This window comes from Salarias fasciatus, chromosome 2 (genome assembly GCF_902148845.1).
Source record: "Salarias fasciatus chromosome 2, fSalaFa1.1, whole genome shotgun sequence".
Taxonomy (NCBI): domain Eukaryota; kingdom Metazoa; phylum Chordata; class Actinopteri; order Blenniiformes; family Blenniidae; genus Salarias; species Salarias fasciatus.
The window spans coordinates 13,775,732-13,789,557 of NC_043746.1; the positions used below are offsets into that span (position 1 = coordinate 13,775,732).

The 13,826-nt window shown below is 38.9% G+C and overlaps 1 protein-coding gene across 19 annotated transcripts in view; it reads left to right on the plus strand.

Annotated features, from left to right (window-relative positions):
- LOC115397319 (protocadherin alpha-C2-like) overlaps positions 1 to 10,462 on the plus strand; it is a 422,283-nt gene extending 411,821 nt beyond the window's left edge. For all 19 annotated transcript variants that reach the window (XM_030103611.1, XM_030103620.1, XM_030103665.1 and 16 more), the window contains one exon: positions 7,578 to 10,462. In XM_030103611.1, coding sequence (XP_029959471.1) covers positions 7,578 to 7,885 — 308 coding nt within the window. In that variant the 3' untranslated portion in view covers positions 7,886 to 10,462. The remainder of the gene's footprint in view (positions 1 to 7,577) is intronic.
- Positions 10,463 to 13,826: the final 3,364 nt, after the last annotated feature.

Consider the following 13,826-nt stretch of genomic DNA (forward strand, 5'->3'; position numbering starts at 1 on the left):
TGTCACAAATTCAGTATTTTAAATGTAGTCTCTGCAGTATTTTTTTTTATTAAGTGTGCAAGTGCAGAATTCTTGTTATCATATAAACTGTGCAACCACCCTGCAAAGGTGAAACCGCAGCATGTGATTCCATGTTTTTCTTGTTTGGTTGAGAAATGTCTTGCGATGTGATTTTATTTGGGCTGAAAATTAATATGTTGCCCTCAAATATGGAACATATTTTTTTATGTACAACAAAATACTGAATACTTTTCATCATGTGCTCTTCATTAAGGTGGAAAAATACCTTATCTAGCCACACATTAAGCACTGCAAAAAGCTTGTTGGAGAACAATGCAATATGAAGAAATAAAAACTCAAAATGATAGATAATTTATTGATTAAAGACCTTTCGCATTCAAGGAAAATCTTTTCAGATGTAAAGCAATATCTTTCTGAGCATTGTAGGAAAGTGAAATAAAAAAGGATTTGGGGGTTGTTAAAGTGAAAATAGGCAAAGAGTATTTTAGATAAAAAAAATGATTTCTTTGTAACATAGAGCTGGCTTGGCCTGGTGTCTCTTATAGACAGAAGGTGGTGGGCTGAGCAGGCAGACAAACTACCCACACAGTATACTGTCTCTTCCCATCCACACTCACAAACACACAACCTCCTCTGCTCTGCCATCGATTTATTGCCTTGGCTGAGGAGGTACAGTCTGCAGGCACTTCAAATCATGAGACAAGAAGAAAGACAGAGGACATGAAGGGAAAGAAAGGACAGGAGGCAGTAGTGACGTCTTCGGGGTGGGTCAGCGATAACAAGATCAGCTGGTGAGGATTTAAATCTGTCTAATTGAGCAGTTGCAGTTGGAGAACAACACCTTATGTACACGCTAACCTCATTTTGCTTGGGGCTAGTGGCTTTTTCTTTATCCCATTGTTGACTGTGTTAAGATTTGGAATTTCAGATGTGGGTAAGAGTCGGTGAAAAGCATCAAATAAGGTTCAAAGGATTGAGAAGGTTTCAATTCATGTACTCCTTTTATAAAAAGATAAGATTGAGTGTGACTTGTGTTGTGGTGCTAAAGCTGGTACTGTATTGTATTTATTGAAATGAAAGAAATGGAGATATTGATTCAGTGTAGCCCGCCACATCACTGTGAGTGGCATTTATGTTCGAATCATTTTGTTTGTTTGCTGTGGTACTCAGGTGGCTTTGTTGAGGGTACATTTTCAGTGTGGTTGTTGTTAGTCCGGCTTTTCCACCCATTTTAAGTATCTATCTATCTATCTATCTATCTATCTATCTATCTATCTATCTATCTATCTATCTATCTATCTATCTATCTATCTTTACGCAGTTGTTTTGGGTTCTCACGTGTGTGTCTATTCTTGCATGCATTTGGCTGTTTTCAAGTGTGTTTTGGCTGCCTGCTTTGTGTGCTGCTCCTGCTATGACAGATGGAGCACAGCCCACGCCCAGATTAACAGGCCCACATTAATAAAATCATGGTTCTCCTCGGTGTTTAACTCGTTCCTCCTATTTTTTTCCCTGTCTTTGTCATCTGCCACCCCCTGTTTCACAAGTGCAGTCCCACGTCACGTAGGGATTCAACAAGAGCTATGCTGAAGTGCAATGATCCCCTTGTGAGAGAGGAGGAAAAGGAGGGAGAAAGCTAGATTTAAAGCAGGAATTTGTCAGTAAACAACAACGATGCTATGGGAATGTTTGGGAAAAGGTGGAAATAAATAAATTCGAGTAATGAAACAAAGTCTGCAAAAAAGGGTTATGTAGCTTTATGAGGCTGTTGTTGCTATGGGTGAGGAGAGAGAAAGTGTGAGAGTGACAGAGAGAGAGAGAGGGAGGGAGAGAGAGAGACAGAGAGAGAGAGAGAGACAGAGAGAGAGAGAGAGCATTAGTTTCCATCAGCAGAAGCACTGTCACCATGACTCCTACCAATGTCCTATTGCCTCACAGAAGGATGTAGTTTCCACGGCAACCATTCATGGGCCCTAAAATTGGCAGAAAGGGGAGGGGGTGTTATATAGAGAGGGGTGCAAGCATATGGTGTGGCACAAAAGGTGCAGAGAGAGAGAGAGAGAGAGAGAGAGAGAGAGAGCAGGGAGGTGAAGGACATGGCAAAAGGAGGAGAAATACACATAGATGAACAGTAGCTAACACTGAGAGATAGAATGAAGGGATTATGTTCAGAAAATCAGATTTAAAAGTGAAATTTGTTTTGGGAAAGAGAGAGCGAGGGAGTGAGCAGCAGGAGAGTGACCTACATTGAAAAGGTTGCTCGAGTATTGCAGAGGTGGATGCAGGTTCACTGTGTTCTGGATCATTCTTGATCGTACAGCCAGACATGCATACAAAAAGCACCCTCTGCACCTGGAGGAACAGTGGATCAGGAGTCTTACTTAGACTCAATAGTAATGAACAACAGCGGGCATCTCTCAAAACTAAAAACAAGTAATAATAGAAGCCATTTGTTCTTTTTGCTTCCATCTTTGAATATAATCATTCAGTAATTACACTTGTGTTGTACTGGTTGTTCTCTAGTCCTTACTGGATCTGTCTTGTACTTAGCCTGCATGAAAAGGTTTATTGATTGATTTGACAGGGCAATTTGAAAGCCTGTATTTGAGAATACAACAGGAAGAGACTTTTTGGGCTCTTTACCGTACTTTGCCCCAGAACATGATCATATTAACCAAAAAACAACTTTTCTAAGAATGACATTTGAAGTTTGCTTGTCAGTCTAATCTGTAGGCAAACAAATATGAATTTGATTGAAGATATTCTGAGTAATTTCACACACTTAGGAAATCTGAAATCTTAAAGTCATACTTGGTGACTGCAGTCTTTTGGCTGAGATGTGTGAAATGTGTTCAGTTTTTGGCATTTCCACTCGGGTGTGATAGAAAAGTCCAGAAGCTATAGCAGAGACTGTTTGCTGTTACAGTCAATAAAGCGCAATCCCACCGATACACACAACTTCTTTGTTTTGTCCGTCATTTGAAAGTCATGTCTCAAGGGACTGTTTGTGTCCACCATCTGCCACAAGATCCAGTGGGCAGCAGACGGCAAGGTGCTCAGTCTGGCATGAAACCCAAACAAGTACAGACACACCCACACAGACATACACACTTGAAAAGACATAAGCCTGCAGCTTCCCATCTGAATAACTTTCTTTCCTTTGACTATATCCTGGTTTTACTCACTGTCATAAGTCTTCAAGCTACATGGTAATTTATGCTGGCAACAAATTTTATTCTCTCTCAGCTTCTCTTTCACCACAAAGGCATATCAGTAAAAGCTCACACACAAGAATAAGAAGTATACTTCAGGGTGACAACAAGATCATATTTTGTTCTTTTTGAAATTCTAAACAAAAAAAACAGATGTACTGCACAGCACACAGACAGGGACAGGTGCCATTGTCGGAAAGGGTGTGGTCTGACTACAGTGTAGAGCAAAAACAAGACACCTAAATGATTTTTAATTCTATGTCCTGTGTTTTTCTCACCCTCCACTTTGATAAGCGAGCATTGTATATGTATCCTTGCATGTCCTGGACCCCCGTCTTCCTCCTTCCTCCTAACCCTTCCTCCTCGGCTCATTATGTAACGCTGCACTGCGCTCCACTGCGCTTCTCTCTAACTCGCCGATCATAGGGCAAGAGGAGTAGATGGATAAAATAGATGTGGCAAAATGGAGCTTGGTTGATAAAAGTGGCAATAAAAACCTTTGACAGCATGGGGACTCAAGGTACAGCCACACAGGCCTGAAGACTTCAGCAATGAAGCTTATGAGGGCATAAACAGTATCAGGAATTGTAGTGAAAGGCTATTGATTACCACCTCCCTACCATTGCATACGTGGAACAGTGCAGCCTGTACATACAAAGAGAGGGACGGACATCAGCAAATGATCATGCTCGTCCGTAATGTGTCACTGATGGACAAACTGTTTTGTCACAAATCACATTAATGTTGCCACAAACATTGATAGGCATGATTATGGCTCTTATCAATAACTGAGAGAGACGGGTGTTGGCTGAATGGGTTTTCACACTCGATTAGATGAAAGGTCAGAGGATATAACAGTTTAACAGTATGTGGAGCACTGAAACAGTGTTGTGCAAGAGGAACAGAAAAGAGATGGATGGACAGTTCTGTTTCTAGCAGTGTCCACTGGAAAAAGCAGCTGGAAGCAGTGATTTATAGGATGGATTTGGATGGGAGGATGCTTTTGCTGTGTTGAAGGGCAGAGACATAGAATGCAAGAAGAGAGAAAGACACATAAAGAGGCAAAGAGAAGGAGACATCAAGTGAATAAATATAGAAGTGACAGATGTGCACTTTCCCTTTCAGGTCAAATTTCCATCAGTGATTAACACTGACGTCACAAACATCAAAATGATACATGCCATTGGAATGAAATACAAGGTGATCCTACAGGATAAGTGAAAAAAAAATACTTTACTTTACAATACTTCCTATTTAATTTGCTCACGTTTGATGCAGTTGGTATATAGTATTTTACACTTTTTTTTTTTTTTAAATCAAAAGTCATAGTCCCTGTTTTCTGAAAGTTGTCCTGTCCTATGTGCTTTGCCATCTGTCTCTGTGTGACTCATTTTCTGGGGTGTTGTTTTGCTTGCGAAGGTAACTTTGCATTCATGCCCTGCTGTCACATCATTATCTCATATTAAATTATACAGGTAATTTCTTGGAGAAAAAGGAACAGTTTTTGGGGGGCAGCTCTTGCATTTACATGAACATTCTCTAGTCTCCTTCAGTATTTCTGAGCTCCATTTTGAGCTGATGTGTCTCTGTTATTGCTCTGCTTTTGGGAATGCGGATTCAGTGTTTCTGCTGTGCGAGTCAAATGTGGATTTATCCGACAGTCATAGACTATTCGTGAATTGTACAATACATTGATTGTGACTTTGTCTGTGTCTCTGTCTGCCTGAAAAGAAAGCACTGGCAGGATCTAACCTGCCCTCCTCTGTCCTAATCCTTCCAGTCTCTATGTCAAACTCGGTCTTTCCACTGCAGCTCTTGCAGCTATGTTATCAGGGTCAGTGAAAGCATGAGAGATCCAGGGTGAATAGTTATGTGAGGCAATTTGAATGCATGGGCCATTTGATAAGTATAAGAGAAGCGTCAGGAATAATAATATTTAAAAAAAAAAAAGTTAAAGAAAAATAATATTAAAACGCAACTCTACAAGTCAGATTTTTATAGAAGTCAGTTTATTATTTTCAGGTTTTCTAAAAATGTTTGTTGATGACACAAATTTTCAATTCACATTTTTTTTGAGTTGGAGAACTGAACCCACCTACAAGCCTACTTACACACATTTCATATTTGTCATTTGTCAATTCAAATAGATATTAAAACAGTTGAAAGGCCCTTTTTTGTTCCTATTACTTTTATTCACGGATTCAAAAGTAAAACATATTCTTGTTAGCTCTTTTGATTTGGGTGATTTCCCTGCAGAAGGAGGAGTTTTGGAATTATACATGCAGATCTGATTGATTAGGATTAAATGTCAAGCTGGTCACATCATTTTGTCTGCAGTGAATTTGCTCCATAAATCATGCACTTTGAACAGATCTCCTTGAAAATGGTTGATTGAAAAACTGAAGAAGAATAAAATGACATGGGGGACACACGAAAGAGCAAAAAATTAGTTTCATGCAAGGAGATGAGGACCATCCAGGTGGGACTCATGCTGTTTATGAGTTATTTTTCATGTCATTTTTAAGTCCTGAGGCTGCTTTACGAAGCATTTAGTGTGCTACTGTAATTTGCCTATATATTGACCTTGACAGTTGTATCAGAAATCTGTTTGTATTCAGAACACAAAAGTGCAAAGTGGTGCTCATATTGTGGGCATCTGCAATATTTTTGTTAAATTGTGTTTGTTGTTGAAAATATGTGGGTAAAGTTCAGGATTAATGGATGCTGCAAGGTAATGCATTAGCTGCACTTTTGCCTGTAGATAAAGTATTGCATTGTCATAGTAAGGCCTTAATCTTGGAGTTCACCTCACAAACACACAAAACATGTTTTACTCCCACCCAGTGATTCATGAAGTGTTTTTAAACATCAGTGCTGCAGATTTGTGGGGTAATTAGCTCGACCTTCTCAGAAGTGTCACCAAATTGGTTGATATTGGAACACTGGGTACTCTGTAGTTTTTGAAAATTTTATTAAATAAACTGTAATCAGATTTTTTGAGTTTTTAAGGTAAAACAACAACAACAACAACAGCAATATAACAGATAAGATGACAGAGGAAGCTGGTATTATTTGCCCTGCGTACTGCATGAGGTCAAACTTCTTTTCCCAGACGATGTTCCTTCCAGTTGGATGGAGCCGTGCTCAGTTAATCTCTCCTTTGGAAAGAACTCAGGAGCCAGAGAAGTAACAGGAATATGTGAGGCAAGTGTGGCAAGTAGGTCACTGCTGTGAGGAAATACCCAAAGTGGTGGTGTTCTGTTTTGCACATTGACACAGTCCCGCAAAGTGGGGTAAGATTGTGAAAGCAGAGTACATTTAACCCATGCTGTTATAAACACATTTAGTATTTGCTGGTGAGTGAACGCTGTTGTTGAGTCAGCTTTAGAGTGTTGTTTTTTGGGCTTGTTTGTTTGGTTTTATTTGTTTGTTTGAATCCAAATTGTCTTTGTATCTCATCTGGAGTGCAGTGTACTAGGAGGGTGTGACAGGATGAGCCCATAATGGCCTATGTAACCCCTGATCTTATGAATATTAATCACTGCAGTAAGCAGCATAAGTTGTGTTGAGAGAAATTCTAAATCTAAAGTCACACACCACAGAGAGTTTAACTCATGTTAATTAGTCTTTTCTGGATCAATGCTCCTGAATTTCACACTGAATCATGACCTTGAGGACTGTTGAGATCAAAGAGAATGAAAGAGTCACCCATTAAGTATGACTTCTGTTCCTTTAATGTATCTCTTTTTTTTATTGTACAATGAAAATAAGCCCAACTCAATCGCACATTCTCTTTTATAAAGCAATTCATCTGAAATCTGTATGTCTATGCACAAGTTCGAATTGTCATAAGTATTTTTTAGTTAGTAAGTAGTAGTTGATTACACAGTGACCCAATGAAACTGATTTCCATAAGTTAGCTTGAAATATGCAGGTTTAGGGTGCATCTTTTCTATTTTGTGGAAATTCTAAGGTAAATAACTATACACAATAATAACAATCATAATAATAATAAAAATGATGAAACTTTGAACACAACAAAAGAATATGAACCTGTGCTAAAGTATTCAAAATCATATGGTTTGTAACAAAGGACAAATATTAAAATATGGCCAAAAGGGAAAAAAAGGACATTTAAAAAACGCAATGTACTTGACAACTGCCGCAACTGATTTTTCTCAGTACAGAGTACAAAGCAGTCAGTGATTGTCAAAATCTTGAAATGTTTTTTTTTTTTTTTTTTTTCCAGAGTCTATACAAGCATACATTTAACATTTAGCATTTAACCCAAATGCAGTTGAATGTTAATATTAACCTATCATCAATCTTATGTGTGTCTTTCAGATGCTGAAGGAGGAGAGGTCTCACCCCCAATGGGTGCTGGCGTCGACAGCAACAGCTGGCACTTTCGCTATGGCCCCGGCGGTCCCGGTGCCCCTCCACAGCACCTGAAACCTGGCGAGGTCCCCCCAGAAGCCTTCATCATTCCTGGGTCCCCAGCCATAATATCCATCAGACAGAACCAGGGAGGAGAGGACGACAAGAGCGATTTCATTACCTTTGGGAAGAAAGAGGAGGCCAAGAAGAAAAAGAAGAAGAAGAAGGAGAAGAAAGATAAGAAGGATAAGGGGAAGGATGATGGAGATGAGTAGAGCAGAAAGTGAAACTAGCAAAGAAGAGAAGGGTAATGTTAAAACAGAGGTACCAACCAAAGTCCAAAGGGCAAAAAGAAAGTGTAACAAGTATTATACATTTTCAAAATTTATTTCAGTACCTAATACTGCTGATAGTATTTTGAAGCTTTTTCAGTTGTGAACCTGGCCTTACCAAGATTTAGTTTACCTTCAGTTCTTGCTGAGGTAAATATTGAGCTTGCCTTGATATTATAAATCATACAATACACAATTTAACGATTTTCTCCATGCCCCTATGTGCCTATATACCCAGAAATTATGTCATCAAATTATGTCATCCTTTTAAGGAAGGAAGTCTTTGCCCTTGTCTGGATTTGTTTTCCTTTAACGTACTGGGCACGTTGGCACCTCTGTCTTACCCCCTCCCCAAATGCAATGTGTAAACCACTCTCTCTTTGAGGAGACAAATACTTTGTACACAAACAACAACAAGCTGTGCCAGCCAAGGAAAAGAAGAAACACAAAGAAGACTGAGACAGATATATGCAGTCTGGAGCTGGACACACTACTTGTAAATAGCACAGGCGAGAGTCACTGAAACTAAGGCTTACATGACACTGCTGCAAGAATCTTCTGGTCAAGACCAACAATGTTTCCTGAGCTCTCAATAAAACCACATGCGCATGCTGACACTTTCAAACATGCAAACACAAACTTACTTACCATGAGAAGGTGGACACAGAAAGCACTTGAGACCTAGAAGAAGGGAAAGAAGGTCAACTGGTATAGAAGAACGTGCTTAAACCGAGACACTGCAAGCTTTCTGCCATGCACAGTCGCCTCAGAGGTACACGTGTACATCAGCTCTCTCAGGATGGAAGAAGCATCCTTTGCGGCCACTCTGTATTTGCTCACTGCATAAAAAAAGGACACAAAGAGCTTCATCTTCTGCCAGAACCCCAACAGAGGAATACACAGAGTTTTGAAGTGATGGGGACATGGGGAGATAGCTCGCATTCTCCTGAGGATCACAGAGGGGAGAGTCCAGCTGAGCTGTGATTCTGCATTCAGTCAGTGGACTCTGATGAGACCTTACAGAGTACATGGAGAGATTTTGATAACACCTCTTCTCCCTCTGGTGCAGCAAAAGCCAAAAGCTTTCTGCTTTGAATGTTTGGTAGCAACCAGCCCTTACCTAATACCTTGAGTTTACAAATATTCACCTGCTTGTACTTTCCCTGAGCTGCCGCAAGCCATCTTCTCTTTCCCGGACCACTTTGTTTTCCTTCCATCACCCATCCCACTGACTGCCTCTTCATGTGACTATGACATTTGTGAGCTTGTTATATTGTCCTTTGTTCTCTAAAGAGATTCAGTCTTACTTGCTCTGGCTTTATTTTTCTTTTCTTCATTCTCATAGCTTTATCTGGTATTTTGCATCACATTACCACCGCCATTTTCCCTCAGAGATGGACTCGAACCCCCGCTCTGAGCAGCCTGCTCTGAACATTGTGGTGTGCTGAGTACAGCATGGAGTAATGTGGACGAGGCCTGGGGGAGCCCAGGCGGGGGTCCGTGCCCTGAACACTTGTCAGTTGTTTTCAAGTGCAAAACGGTTCAGTGCTTTTAACTTGTGAATACTACAGTATGCGATTCATTTCCTGTTTGTAGCCACTGATGAGAGGTGACCAGGTGGGATGAGGTCAATTACAGGGTCAGCGGAGCACTGGGACAAAGTGAGGAGACAGGTGCCGTGGGCTGGCCCTCCTTCTCAATGTTGCAAGAGATGAAAAGTTCTCTAGCTTGATTGTTTTAGAATCGTTGAATCACGTATTAGCTTTTCTGTACGCTGTAAATGTAGCGTGGACTTAACATAGATTGTCTCTGCATTAGCAACTGAAATTTCACAAAAAGAAAAAAAAAATTGCCTCAAGGGATTCTCATCCCAGATCTATATCCCATCAGTCCTCTCTCTGGAGGTTTTGAAACAGAGGCACACACATGCCTCGAGACCTGCTTCTGTTGGTTCCCCTCCCCTGCCTGTAACTTGTTACCACATCCCCAGAGTTCTGCGGCTCAGTATGTCGTCACTCCATTAAGTGGCTGCTGCATGTACTGCTCTAAGGAAACACATACTATATAGAGAAATATATATATAAATAGATAGATGGCTATGATTTTATTCTTTTGTATTATGATTTTTCTTCATTACTCGCACAGGAGATATTTGTATGTACCTTTATCTCTGCAAAACATCTATGTACTGCAATCTTCACGCTCCACAGATGTTGTATGGCATCCACTAAACCTCTTTAGATATTTGTAAATGCTATAGTGTGATACCCTCCAACGCGGTTTTTTTTTTTCTTGAACCAACATTGATTTTGCTTTTGAGACGAGCAAAGCAAGAAAAAAAGGTTAAAAAAAAAAAATCACTTTGTGTCTGGCTTTGACATGACGATCTAACACTGTATTATTGTATCTGATATATGTATGATCCTATGATGAGCTATCACTTCCCTTTCACTCTTATAAAAAGTAAAAAGACAAAAAAAAAGTAAAAAAAAAAATATATGTAGTGTATGCCTGTGTTTAGTGAGCGGTCATGCTGTCATTCTTTCCCAATGTATGGTGGTGAATTATGGTGGCAATGTGCTGTCCTGAATGGGTCAGCCGAGATCTGTTGTAAAACCCTTTTTTGTACACCCTCTCATCATTGTGACAGTGAAGTAGTGAATTTCATTTACTTCTTATATTTTCTGACTTTTTATTTGACCTATATGGATACAGTGGTAATGTGTTTGGTTTATAAATCACCAATAAAGTTTTCTTTCTTAAAAATACATCAGAATTATTTGTGTTGGGTATGAATAATTTGTGTATTTGTGTGATGTGTCTTTTATTAAAAAAAAAATACATACATATAGGCTTTAACTTTCTTCAAGGGAAGCCTGATTAAAAGAGCAGGTTAAGACATCCTTTCAAGTATTAGTACTGACAGTGCATATATAATGCAAATCAGACTGGATAAAAATAATGGGGCTATCATGTAGAGCAGGAGCAAGAACAATATGATACAGAGTCCAGTTTCCCCAACAAGGTTTTTGAATGTTCCAAGAGAGACTAATTCCTTCAGGTTTAAAGTTTCCTCGAGTGAATTCTAGACTGCAGCTGCAGAGTACATAAAGGAATGCTTGCCGGATTCAGTGCAAAGTTCAGGTACTTTAAAAAATAGTGGTTGTTTGAGTGTATAGAATAAGTGCTCGAGGTTCTTGTAATATAGTCGCATGAATATTAGTGAAGTAGGCCTAAGATGGCTTTATTTATAAAAGTGTGCCAATGTGAAAAGCTGCATGCCATGCAGTCAGTTCTGTTAAGGTACAGTGGTGAGTGCTTTGCAGCTTGTTACAAATATCAGAGAGATTTTAATTTTTACATTTTAAAACCTATTTGACCTTTATTTATACAGGTGAATCTCAGGGTGTAATTTTCAAGAGTGACCTTATGTGGGTGGGTAGCAGCAAGCACAATGTGACAGAAAAACAAATTGAACAAAGCAATAATCTAAAATGAATAATGTTAAACAATCAACATCAGGTGTGTAAGGTCAAGGTAAAAACATATTTTCTTTCAATTTTTGGTTCAGGTTTTCATTAAAAATTGCCATATTGAGTATCCAGCTCTCAGTGTTAATGAATAAGACTTTTTTTTAAAATATAAGGTAGATTCTTACAATCACAGCTATGAAGCTTAAAACTGACTGTCCACAGGGGTGAGAATGAAATCTTGTGAAATGAATTCAATTGTAGCTCCTCAAACATCATATCTTAAATCCCCCTTCCATCTCTGAACAGACAGACCGTCATCTCTGAACAGGCTTCAGAAAACCCCAATCCCACAAGAGATGAACGGAAGGCTCAACAATTTGCCTGGTTTGGGCGCCTAATTTCTCTTCATTGACAGCATTGTCACAGATGGTCCAAACAATCCCAAAGGAAGCTTTCAGACACAACATAATTTAATAGAAGGGGTAAGTGGATTTATTGTATCCCAGTGGGTAAGATTGGAGAAAAAAAGGAAAAATAGGAAAAGAAAAAAAATCATAACAGAGAGACAATGCTCATGTTGGCCTGTAAAATGGAGTATTGATATTCAAAGCTTTTATCCACTTACCAACTCTGTAGTTTTTTAAAATGTTGTTCAGATCTCAAGAGAGAAAATCAGAATTTACATTTTGGTGATTTGATTGCTTACTGAGTGTTTATTAGACTCAGGTTGATATTTTTGGTAAAAGTAAATGAAATACACCAAATATAATTTTGTTTTTCTAAATGTACTATACAGCTATGACTGTAGGCCAAGTAGAACAAGGCCAATCAGGGGTTTCATGAAGACATGAAGGTTTAGTTTGAAGGAGGAAGATACAGGGAGACAGAGGGTATTTGAAGAAGGTGACTTTCTTCAATAGTAAAACAATTACTATTCAAAATATAATGTAAACTGGCTTTGTACTGGAAGAAAGTTCTGATTTATTTACTTTATTCTTTGAAATGTGTTTCTGTTAGTGTGTTGTTTGTGGGTGGAGAAACTAATTATGGAGGGCAGGATTCTGTTGCTTGCAGAGGAGTTGGGGGTGAGTCACGTCTAATGTTTTTGATCATGTTTTACACAAATTAAGTTAAGATTTTTTTAAATATATGTTTGTGAAAAGACTCAAAGGATTCACGACCCCAATAAACAGGAGAACAACAATTCATTAATGAACAATATAATGTAATTTGAATGACACAACACAACAAAAACTTAACTAAAAATGTAAATGAATTTATAGTGCATTGGAAGTGTGCATATCATTGTTTTACTGCATAGAATGATTAACTGGAATGTTGCCAGAAGCAGTGACTTAGCAAAGCTACCATAACATCGTCGAGTACAAAGCACAATGACTTGAATAACGATGGTGAGAAAAATGTGTACATTAATGTATTCATGTGCATTTTTCATTCTGCAGACACACATGCATGATTACAGCAATGGATTTAATAAAATGAGGGGATGGAAAATTCATTATTAAATGAAAAATACTTCTCTTTCAGTTTGTCATAATGAAGACATATGTCAATGCCATGCTGAAAAAGCTGCAAATATTACCTTAATATTGCCATGTTGTTGTTTTTTTGTTTGTTTGTTTGTTTTTATCTCAACCACATGTTTTTGACTTCTGCCCAGGAACCAAACCTAGAATTGATCGACCTCTGGATCCACTGATGAACTACTCATCATCATAAAGGTGGTCTCTCTGGAGAGAAATACAGAATAAATGTGTGAAAGACCATCCCTCTTGAAGCAATGTTCTTTGGTAGCAGAGGACACACAGGGGTCAAGTAATTGGGTAGCTTACTCTAACAAATATCTTCTGTCCTAAAGGTGCACGACATGTGAGTGCATATTTGCTATTCTGGTGAGAGTCAACATGATTAATCCACATTCATCCGCCTTCGTCACGTGCTTGGCACAAGAGGAAACAGAAAATAAATCCTCAGTCAAACTGTGCTGGGTGCAGCAGAGCTGTAAGACTTCATAGTCCATGATGCATTTCTTGCAGGACGTAAGATGTCGCATGAGAGGCACCTAACATGTCCCTGATATAACTCGAACAATATCATAGTCCGTTAGGTTTTCCTGTTGATAAAAAAATTCTAATCTGTGAGGTTAAATCTTATCGTTTGAAAATACTCAGCTTCATGAGGTGCTCAGTTTTTTCCTCCACTCATTCCCATCTGCTGCACTTGTTCTATCTGCAAGGGTGCCAAGCAGGCGCCATCTCCTGGTTGAAATTTCACAGCACATTTGGGAACATTGCAGGTCATTACTGAAAAACTGGTTTAGGTCATGTTATATTACGTTTGACCTTTCACCCCAAATATCATCTAAATTTTACAGAGAGAAAAACAATATT